General features: G+C 34.0%; 1 protein-coding gene across 3 annotated transcripts in view; it reads left to right on the forward strand.

The window, feature by feature from the left end:
* RAB3GAP1 (RAB3 GTPase activating protein catalytic subunit 1) overlaps nucleotides 1–12,119 on the forward strand; it is an 89,023-nt gene that overhangs the window by 26,941 nt on the left and 49,963 nt on the right. For all 3 annotated transcript variants that reach the window (XM_019731151.3, XM_019731150.3, XM_074335582.2), the window contains exon 5: nucleotides 1,626–1,704. In XM_019731151.3, the coding sequence (XP_019586710.3) occupies nucleotides 1,626–1,704 (79 nt within the window). The remainder of the gene's footprint in view (nucleotides 1–1,625; nucleotides 1,705–12,119) is intronic.

Consider the following 12,119-nt stretch of genomic DNA (forward strand, 5'->3'; position numbering starts at 1 on the left):
TATAACAGTAAGTGAGCAAGTTATTGAAAAAACATGAATTTTAGAGCTGTCAGTCAAATACCCTTCTTTATTCATTTAGAAAATAAGTATGCAGAATGTGTGTTAAAGTTTTTCTGATCAGTTGAGGACATTTTGCTAAGTGAAGTAAGTCAAACAGAGAAAGACAAATGCTATATGGTCTCTTTTATATGTGGAATCCAAAACAAAAACAACCACAACCAAGCTTATAGATAGAGAGAACAGATTGGTTGTTGCCAGAGGCAGGTCATGGAGGGTGGGTGAAATGGGTGAAGAGGGTCAAGGAACAGTCTCAGTTATAAAATAAATAAGTCATGGAGATGTGAGGTATAGCTTGGTGACCATAGTTGATAATATTTGAGAGGTAAATGGATTAGTTAAGGCATTGTTGCATGTGTGTAGGTATGGTGCAGTTTTAATGGGGTTGTGATTGAAGCTGTAAGTAATGGCAGAAGTTAGAAGGTACAAGTAAAACATCAGCTTAGTTAATTTGGAAGTACACATTTAATACTATTAGGTTGGTGCAAAAGTAATTGTGGTTTTAAAGGTTAATAATTGTAAAAACTGCAATTACTTTTGCACCAACCTAATACATCATCAGAGGTTAGAAGATTTGATCACTGATCTTTTATTTTGTTGGAGTTGCCTATTGCTATAGTTAAGTAGAGTATTAAGTCATTAGTGTTCTCCATTTTATTCTTTTTTCAAATTAAATATACGTTTGCTAAGCAATTACAGCTGTACAACAAAAGGAAATATTTTTATGAACAAGTATTAATTCTTTATGCTTTGAATGTATTATGCATTTATGAATAAATAATGACCATTGATGTTAGTATCTTATGGATAGCAATGCAATTGTTTAAAGATATGTGGTTATAATTGGGAAGCTGGTTAGTGGTTTTACAAGAACATTTAAGATGTCCAGGGTCCAGCAAAGCTTGCCGTAGGAGGTGATATACCGGGGTGCCAAAAGTATGTCTACAAGTGGACACTTTGGTCATTACTCAAGCAGTAGTTCGCTGTAATCAGAAGAGTTTGGATGCTGATGGTAACCACTTTGAGCATCTCTTGTAATTGCAGAAGTCAAACGTAACTTGTAGTCATCTTTTGTTATTGGTATATATTGAGTATTACAATTTTAATACAGTTTTCCTTTGTTGAAATGTGTATACATTTTTTTGGCACCCTCTGTAGAATTGACAGATCTCTAAGTAGAATTTTGAAGAAAAGTAGAGACAAAGGCAGACCAAGAAGAACAAATAAAATAGGCTTTCTAGTAGGGAAATTGTTTGAGTCATGATTTAGAAGAAAGTAAAATAATATAAACATATGAATATATATGTAAACATATAATGAATATATAGTGTGTGTGTGTGTGTGTGTATTTTTATTTTTAATAGTCTGGCTCTTTTGAAGAGAAAGAAAGATATCCATCGCTCTTCCCCAAAATCTTAGTGCTATCCCTAGATACAAATTTTTAAGCCATTGTAAAACCACATAGACTAGCAAGACATGTTACATAATATTATTTGTTTAAATCATGTTATAAAATTTTGCCTTAGAATAAACATATTAATTTTATAATTGTCTAATGTTTTTTGTAGATGTTATCCCACAATCTATGCAAGATTTGCTGTGTATGAATAATGACTTTCCTCCAAGAGCACATTGCCTGGTAAGATGGTAGGTATACATTTTACTCAGATAACTTTTGGAGTGTGTGTTGGAGGGGGCTGCACGACCTCCCTCAGGTTTGGTGGTATGCTAGGAGGACCCACAGGCCTTAGCGTCTAATCACACACTTACTGCTATGATTTATTACAGTGACAGCATGCAAAGCAAAATCAGCAAAGGGAAAGGTGCCTGAGGCAGAGTTTGGAGGAAGTGCGTGTTTAAGAGTCCTTTCCTCATGGAGTCACACAGGACATACTTAATTCCCTTAGCAACAAGGTGTAACGACATATGAAATGTTATCTGCCAGGGAAGCTTATTAGAGGCTCTGCTCTAAGGGATTTTAATTGGGGGCTGGCACCCTCTGACTAGTACAAAATTTCACAGTTCTCGAAGGAAAGCAGATGATCAGCATAAACCACATTGTACAAACAGTTTAGGGTCAGTAACTCTTACCATTTCGGGCAGTAGTAAGAACCCTCCCCTAATCTAAGTTCCCAGGTGCCAGCAAAAGGTCAGCCTTGCAGGCAGATTATTCTAAGGATAGCAGTCACAGGTCTACTGTTAACTCTTTTTCTGCACAGTATGTGTCATAACCTAGGGTAGTGTCTAACCTAATTCTGGTGATTAGCATAGAACACTTAAGTATCATAGAAAACTTAGTATGTGTGGTTGGAAATTGAATTGAAATTAATGTTGATCTCAGTTACATGATCACATAAAAGCTGTAAATTATAAATGTGATACGATAGTATAAGAGATACATCACTTTTAAAAGGTCTTTATATTTTTCAATTATTCAAAGTATGTCTCAACTTTATTTATTTTGGAGGGGGTGGCTTTAAACACACCATAACTCAAATGGCCCGAGTAGTATATGGTCAAGAAAGGAGACCTAGTTAAAGAGTATTTCTATACTGGTTTCAATTATTGTGTTAGTGTGAGTTAGTCTTTCGATTTTTTTATTAAAGAATTTCTAAGAAAGGGGAGAAAATAACATATATGTTTCTTTTCCACTGTGATTACTACAGCAAGAAGACTAAGCACACTAAAAAAAGAGAAAAATTATTTGCAAGTGCAAATAAGATGGATATTGCTTGATATATTCCTGTAAAAACTGAACTTAAACAATTTAAACAACTATAAATAAAAGGAATTTAATAAATTATCCATTTAATTTAATCCAGATTTCTGATCTTTCAAAATGTGAATGTATACATTTGACATTAGAAAATATATCAAAAAGCAGCGTGTTATCAAAGAGCATGACTTGCATGCATGCATTCATTCATTTAACATTAATTGAACATCATTTGTTCAATTTGTTCAAATTGACAGTTTGCCCACACACAGAATGAGACATGCTTGTGTTTAATTTTTGTTCAAGTACATTATCTCAGCAACTTTGGGCAAGTTACTTAATTTCTCTGAATTGGTGTCTTCATTGGTAAAGTCACTATAATAAGTAGCATGCATCTTTAAGTGTAATTGTGAAGATTTACTAAAATAATGACATATAGTATGTTTATCGAAATCAGAATGCTGTTATATAATTTCTATTCAACTTTTTAATGTATGTTTCCAAAAACTGTATTTGGCACATAGTCCATAGTTTAAAATTATTCTTTGAATAAATAAATGAAACCTTTCTATGTATTAATGAATCTCTCGTTAGTGATTTATTTTTCAGTGTATTAATGAAAAGCACTTGTTAGTAGCTTTTGTTAACCTTTCCATTTATTTAAAAAAATTAATGTACAATATAATTGACCTTTTTTTGGATGAACAGTTCACTGAACTTTAATACATATATAGGTTTTTGGGTTTTTTTAAACTACCACAGTCAGGATATAAAACAGTTTTATAACCTGCCAGAAAACTCCTCGTTTGTTACTATGTTCTTAGTCACTATTGTTTTGTCATTTCAAGAATGTTGTAGAGATGGAATCATATATTTGAGACTGGCTTCTTTCACTCACCTTAATGTTTTTAAGATCCTTCGAAGTAATTCTGTATGAATAGTTTGTTCCTTTTTATTGCTGAGTAGTTTTGTATTATTGTAAGGCTATACTACAGTTTGTTTTCTCAATCAAATGTTAAAGGATAGGATTGTTTCTAGATCTGGGCATTTATAAATAGAGCTGTTATAAATATGTGTACAGATTTTTGTGTGCAAATGCATTTTCAGTTCATTTGTGTGAATATCTGGGGTGGGACTGCTAAGTCATATGGTAAGTGTATATTTTATAAGAAATGGCCAAACTAATTTCCAGACTAATTTTGCATTCCCACCAATAGTGTATGACTGTTCCAGTTGCTCTATATCCATACCAGCAGTTGGTGTCAGTATTTTTTGTTTTAGCTATTCTAATTGGTATGTTGTAGTAGCTCACCCTAGTTTTAATTTGAATTTTGAACATCTTTCACGTGTTTGTTTGCTGTCATATATACTCTGTGGTGAAATGTCTGTTCAAATCTTTTGCCCACTTTTTAATTGGGTTGTTTTCTTACTATTGAGTTTTGAGAGTTCTTTATATATTCTGAATACATATATTTTCTTCCAGACAGTAGCTTATCATGTTATTCTTTCAGCATTACCTTTTCCAGAATAAGTTTTTAAATTTGATGAAGTTCTGTTTATCAGTGTTTTACTTTATGGATCCTGATTTTGGTGCCATGTCTAAGAACTTGCACCAAGTCACAGAGCTTTCTCCTATTTAAAAGAAAATAGACTTAAAAAATTTTTGGTTTATTTTAGATTTACAGAAAAGTTACAGAGATAATACAGACTACAGACTTTTGGTGTACCCTTCACCCAGTTTTCCCTACTGTTAACAGCTTATATTACCTTGGTACATGTGTCAAAACTGGGAAACCAACATTGGCACATTATTATTAGCTAAATTTTATTTAACTAGTTTTCCTACTTAACGTCCGTTTTCTGTTCCAGGATGCAAGTCAGAATACAACATTGCATTTAGTCATCAGGTCACCTTAAAAATTTTAGTCTCTGTTTTGTAAGAGTTTCTCAATCTTTCCTTATTTTTTATCACCTTGACAGTTTTGAGGAGTACTTGCCATGTATTTTGTAGACTCTCCTTCAGTTTGGGTTTGTCTCTTTTTCTTATGATATACTTGGGTTATACTTGGGTTATGGGCTTTTTCTTATGATATACTTGGGTTATACTTGGGTTATGGGCTTTTGGAAAGAATACCATAAAGGTGAAGTGCCTTTTTCATCATGTGTCAGAAGGTCATGTTATCAACATGACTTAATCACTAGAGATGTTGACTTTGTTCACATGATCAAGTCTCTGTTTTATTCCAGAAGTTTTACATTTCATATATAGATCTAGTATCTATTTCAAGTTATTTTTTGCATAAGGTATGAGTTTTAGGTTAAGGATTTTTTTGTTTTTTTTGCATGTCGATGTTCAGTTGTTCCCACACCGTTTGTGGAAAACAGTTTTCTTCCTCCATTATCTTACTTGTGCATCTTTGTTGAAAATCATTTGGCTATATTTGTGTAGGTTTATGTCTGGATGCTTTTGGTTTCTGTAGTTTTATAATAAGTCTTTAAAGTAGGTACTGTGATTCCTCCAATTTTATTTTTCCTTTTCAACATTGTTTTGGCTATTCTAGCTCCTTTTCTTTTCCATTTACATTTTAGAATTGGTTTGTCTATATCTACAAAAAGTCCTGCTGGAATTTTGGTTGGAATTGCTTTAAATTTATTGATCAATTTGGGAAGAATTGATATCTTGACTATGCGGAGTCTTCCTTTTTTGAACATGGTTGGTTTCTAAAGTTTTAGGTTTTCTTTGGTTTCTTGCATCAGTGTCTTATAGTTTTCAACATACATTGCTTTCTTTTTTTAAGGAGCTATTATAATGGTATTATTTTTTAAAATTTCATTTCCAGCTGTTTGTTGCTAGTATATAGGAATGTGACTGATTTTTATGCATTGGCCTTATATCCTATGACATTACTTGATTCAGTTATTAGTTCTAGGAAGAGTTTTGTATTGTCTTGAGGGTTTTCCATGTAAACAGTCATGTCTGTGAATAGAGTTAGTTTTATTTCTTCCTTAACAGTCTGTATGTCTTCTTTTTCCTTGCCTTTTAAAACTGGCTAGGGCTTCCAGTAAAATATTGAATAGGCGTGGTGAGAATGGATATTTTTGCCTTGTTCTAATGTCAGAGAGAAGCATGTAGTCTTTTACGATTAAGTATGATGTTAGCTGTAGGTTTTTCATGGATGCTCTTTATCGGGTTGAGAAAATTCCCTTCTATACTTAGTTTACTGAGAGTTTTCATCATGAGTGGATGTTGAATTTTGTCAAATGCTTTTTCTGCTTAAATTGATATGCTAATTTGTTTCTTCTTTAGATTTTTAATATGGTGATTACATTGATTGATTTTTGGATATCTAACTAGCTTTGCATTCCCAAGATAAACTGAACCATTTGTGGTGTAATTTGTAATTGCATATAATATATATATATATATATATATATATATATATATATATATATATACACACACACACACACACACACACACACACACACACACACACACACATATTTTGCTGGATTTGCTATGCTAATATTTTTGTTGAGGACTGTGTCTGTGCTTATGCGGAATATTGGTGTCTGGTTTTCTTATACTTTGGTTTTGTTCTCAGAGAATTGCTGGCCTCATAACGTGAGTTGGGCAATATTTTGTTCTAATTTCTGGAAGAGATTGTGGAAAATTGATGTTACCTTTAAATGTTTGGTTGAATTTGCCATTGAAACCATCTGGCCCTGGAGTTCTCCTTTTATTGAGGTGGCAGTCCCTTCTAGGGTCCACGCTTTGAGCAAAAGACTCAAAATTCCTTGTCTCATGTGCACCCATATCCCTGAGAGGCCATTCAGAATGTTAACCTTTGTACTGATTTGGCTTTATGGGAAGCCCATGCACAGACACTGCTTTAACAAATCTAAAGGATACAGAAGGAAGCTGGCATGTTTAGGTTACTTTGTAGAGAGATTGGTGACATCGTTGAAAATATATTCAGCTCACTACTCAGTGCTCATAAGCAACTGCATAGTTGTGGATGATAATATCTGAATGATATTATGCTTCTGGAAGCATAGTTTCCAGACCTCGCCTTACTTATATTTATTATGAGGCTGGAGTATTCTTGGCTATACCGTAGTCTGGATACATGCCACAGACCACGTCCCTGGGCTGGGTATACCTTCTCAATCTCAGAGTTATATAATTCACATTAGCCCATTCACTGCTGGGCTAAAATACATGGTATTCCCAGACATAAGCAGCCTTTCCTTCTATCATTTTCTGGCTCTCTAGTCTACCAAAGCATGATCAGTTTTGCAGAAATCTCTGTGAGTCAGACTGATAGGATTTTAGCAGCTAAAAGGCTTATCCTGTAACATCCCAATCCCCAGTTCTTAGCTGTTAGGGCCTATATCCAGAGGTGATAATCCCCTGGGTTTCTTCACAGTCACCTTGCATGCTTGCTTCCGTCTTTCAGTTCCGTCGTTGTTTCTGTCCCCCATTACTCTCCTTTTTATTCCTTCAACTTTAGCTATGTATTTTTAAAACATTGTCATATTTTATCAGGTATTTTGGTGTGTTTCAGTCTGTGTCATATCAGTCTGCCATATTGCTTCCCTTTTTTCATTTGATCGTTCTTCAAAGATTAGATGGCCAACACCCAAACTTTTGAGAATTATTTGAAAATTAGGCATACTAAAAGTATATGTTGGAAGGAGAACTGACTCTGGGTGGTGAACACGTAATGAATATAGATGGTGTATTACAGAATTGTACACCTGAAATTTATGTGACTTTACTTACAGTTGTCACCCCAGTAAACGTTAATTAAAAAAAAAAGTGCAATATCACACACACACAAGTTTATATGTGTTTTCTTTTGTTAGGCAAACATTGTTTTGAAACATCTACTGTTAGCCAGATACTGGGACGCCATGGATAACATGTGATCCCCGTCTCAGTAAGCTTTGGGATTAGTAGGGTAGAGGTAAGGAAACCAGTGGCAGCACTCTTGATAGATGCTCTCGTAGAGGGCAGCACAAGGCTTGATGCAAACTCACAGGAGGTGCCCATTTTCAGACAGATTAAGTCAGAAAAGTGTTGCCAGAAGAGGCAATACCTCATCTGAATCCTGAAAGACAAGTGAGAACAAGTTGGGTAGAGTTAGTTAAAAAGATATTCAAGGAAGAAGAAGAGCGTTAGTGGAGCTGATGATGCTTAAATTAAGAATTTGAAACCTGCAAGTAGTTGGGTAAAGCCTGGAGCACAGCAGCAGAGGGTTGAGAATGGCAACAGATGAGAAAGGATCTATCTGTGTATTTTGGGCCTAATGTGAACCTGGCTTCTTAAGATTTCATAACGTTCTCATACATACTTCCACTTTTTATAGAATTTTAAAATTATAGTTGTTAAAAATTAAAATTCTTAAAATTTGCAAGATTATAAATTACCATGCTTCATAGCAACTGAAGAATAACATTCACAGAAATTTTTACCTATAAATATGTCCTTTTAAAAAATTGAACTAAACTTAATTCTAAAGCAGTGACATTGAAGATTTGAAAACTTATGTAAAATATTTATTTATACCATTCATATTCAATTAGTATAGGTTGACCCTGTCAGAAAGAGATAAAATTCCTACATGATTATCTTATATTTTCAAATTCAACTTTAGAAAATAGTATTTTGACATTTATGTCAAATGCTTAATTTTGATAGTTCAGTCTACATCTATTTTGATATCTTGTAGTTTCAGTTTCTGTAGCAAGCCCCTGTCAAGTTAGCTCCCAAGCCTGTTTAACTATTTTAAGTGTATTTTATAAAACTGGTCTTTAAAAGATATGTGGACATGATCAATTTTTATGGTGTAGGCAAAGTAATTGATCTTAATCATGTGATTTGTTGCATGCTTCACTCTATTTAAAGGATATACCTATCCTTGAAATACCTTCTAATGACCAATTTCTGAAACCATCATTAGGGATTTAGTCCCTTGATTGTTATTCCTTATAGTGTAATAAAATAAATACCCTGCAAAAGAGACAGAATAGCTTTAGCAGACATTTATGCCCAAATATAAATTCATGAGCTCTTTACTGAGCAGTAGTTTTAATAAGAAGGCAGGATAATGAACCCTCTTTACCTCCTAAGGTTGTCCACACTCAAAAACTGAATATAAGTTACATGGCAAGAAGGAATCAAGGGAGCAGATAGAATTAGGGTTGCTAATCAGCAGACTTTAAGATTTATCCCGGATTATTTATCCTGGATTACAGGGGTGGGCCCGCTGTAATCACAAGAAAAAATTCTTAAAAGTGGAAGAAAGAGGCAGAACGAGTCAGTGTGAGAGATGCGATGTGGGAAGAACTTGGCCTGCTCTTGCTGCATTTGAAGATGAAAGAAGAAGGCCACGAGCCAAGGAATGAAGATAGCCTTTAGAAACTGGAAAAGGGAAGGAATGGATTATCCCTTTGCAGCCTTGCTGACAATTTGATTTTAGCCCAGTGAGACTTGTGTCAGACTTCTAACCTATAGAACTATAAGATAATAAATTTGGGTTGTTTTAAGCCACCAAGTTTGTGATATTTTGTTACAGCAGCAATATGAAAATAATACGAAAAGTGGTAGTATAAATATATATCTGGAGAGGCTCCCCTGAGATTGGAAAAATACACTGAAAGTACAGCTAGGTTTAACTGAGGACAGATTTTGTCTCTGTGGTTTTGCCTTTCTCTGTGGTTCAATCCAAGGAACAGAAAGAAGATTAAAGAAAAATGAACAGAACTTCAGAGATCTTTGGGTCATTGTCAGGTATTCCAAAGCATATAAATGGGAGTCCCAGCTGAAGAGAAGGAAAGGGACTGGAAAATAATATTTAAAGAAATAATGACTGAAAGTGTCCCATATTTGATGAAAAAATGTTTACTTATGGACTCAGAAATCTCAACGAAGCCCAAGTATGATAAACACAAAGAGAGCCACACCTAGACACATTATAGTCAGCTTGCTAAAACCCAAAGACAAAGAGAATCTTAAAAGCAGCAAGAGAAAACTGACACATCGTGTACAAGAGGACAGTACTACTTGCTGATTTTTCAGAAACAGTGGAGGCTAGAGGGCAGTACAATGGCATTCAGAGTGCTGAAAGGTAAAACTGTCAACAGGAATTCTATATCTAGCAAAACTATCTTTTAAAAAAAAGTGAGGGCCGGCCCGGTGGCTCAGGCGGTTAGAGCTCCATGATCCTAACTCCGAAGGTTGCCAGTTCAACTCCTCGAGTCCTGCAAGGGATGGTGGGCTCCGCCCCCTGCAACTGAAATTGAACACGGCACCTTGAGCTGAGCTGCCGCTGAGCTCCCGGATGGCTCAGTTGGTTGGAATGCGTCCTCTTAACCACAAGGTTGCTGGTTTGACTCCCGCAAGGGATGGTGGGCTTTGCCCCCTGCAACTAGAAAATGGCAACTGGACCTGGAGCTGAGCTGCGCCCTCCACAACTAAGATTGAAAGGACAACAACTTGACTTGGAAAAAAGGCCTGGAAGTACACACTGTCCCCAATAAAGTCCTGTTCCCCTTCCCCAATAAAAATCCTTAAAAATAAGTAAATATTTTTTTAAAAAGTGAAATAACATTGTCATATAAACAAAGACAGAATTCATTGCAGTCATACCTGCCTTATAGGCACTATTAAAAGAAACAGATGGTACCTTGGATACACAGAAAGGTATGAAAATCATTGGAAATACTCTAGTAAATATAAAGGATATATCCTCTTAATTAAAAAAAATAATAAGATTGCTTAAACAATAACTATAGTACTGTATTGTTTGGTTTATAACATGTAACATGTAATATATATGACAGTATTGCACACAAAAGAGGAGGGGGAAATAGAACTATACTGTATAAAATTTGCTAGATTTTACCAGAATTAATCTGAGTAGATTACAAGTGAAGATATAGATTGCAATATTCAAAGATAGCTGGAGGATAAAAATCGAGTAAAGCAATTGTTATTAAACGTCTCCATTTTATTAGGTACTTTTTAGATGTGAGGTATTTAAATATGTCCAAGAAAGGTTTTTTTCATTGTTTTCATTTTTTCACTATTTTTGGTGATGCTGTATTTTATGCATCTATTCTTTATATTATTTGAAGAGACTCTGAATATATTTTTTTCTAAAGTAATACATGCAGGAGTTGTAAAATGGTAGCATTCAGAGTGTATGGTATGGTTTTATGATTTTCCTGTGCAAGATTAATGACAGATATATCAAATATTGGTGAATTATTTGTTGCTGCTTTTAGTCTTTATTGGAGCAAGAAAGAAAAATGGATCTTAAAGTAGACAAAAATGAATGATTGTCCTGTTGGAGGATGTGATGCTAAGGCACATTTATATTTAAATTTAGTATTTAGTATACACATGTAATGATAAAACAGTTCTATTATTAAAAATTACCATAGTGGGATTTTTATTTGTGTTCATACATTTAAGCTCTTAATAAATGACCAGAGTAGAAATTGTAGGAAATACAAAGACTTATTAATGAAACACATTATCTTACATTACATTCCCCCTTCACTTTTCCCATTCTCTCTTCCCCATCCTGTGCATTTCCACACACATGGGAAATATGGGATGTATCCATCGAGATACTTTTTTATGAGAATGTGAGTTATATGTAGGTGTATTTTTGTGGTTTTGACTTGGAATTTTTTTTCCTAAATGGGATTTCACTGTACATATTATTCTGATATTCTTTTTTTCTCAGCATTTCATGATAGCCTTTATGTTAGTAAATTCCGATTGTTTTTAATGACTATTAAGTATGTCACAGTATGGGGGTATATCGTTATTATTTATCTATTTCTCTGTTAAAGGATATTTATGTTATGTCTAGTTTTTCAGAATATTATAATGAACATCATTGTAAATATATCTGTGCATATGTATGAATGTTTTTGTAGCATAGATATAAAGAGATAATTAGTTCAAAGTTTGTGAATTTTAAATATTGATATATCCTGCCTTTCTGTCCTCCAAAAATGTTTTGAAGGTTTATACCACCACTTGTGGCATATCCCAAACTCTTGCCAACACTGGATCTTATCAGTATTTTATATATATTTTTTGCCAAACTAATAGGTTAATAGTGATATCTTATTTTAATTTTTATTTTGCTAATCTCTAGTAAGGTTGAACTTATTTTAATAGAATTATTATCCGTTTGTATTTCTTATTCTTTAAAATATATAGTAGTTTTGCTCCTTTATTCAATTGTTTTGTACTGTGGTGAAACATACATAACAAAATGTACTGTTTTAACCATTTTAAGTGTACAATTCAGTGGAATTAAGT

This window comes from Rhinolophus sinicus, chromosome 17 (genome assembly GCF_057876585.1).
Source record: "Rhinolophus sinicus isolate RSI-liver-muscle chromosome 17, RSI-T2T, whole genome shotgun sequence".
NCBI lineage: Eukaryota > Metazoa > Chordata > Mammalia > Chiroptera > Rhinolophidae > Rhinolophus > Rhinolophus sinicus.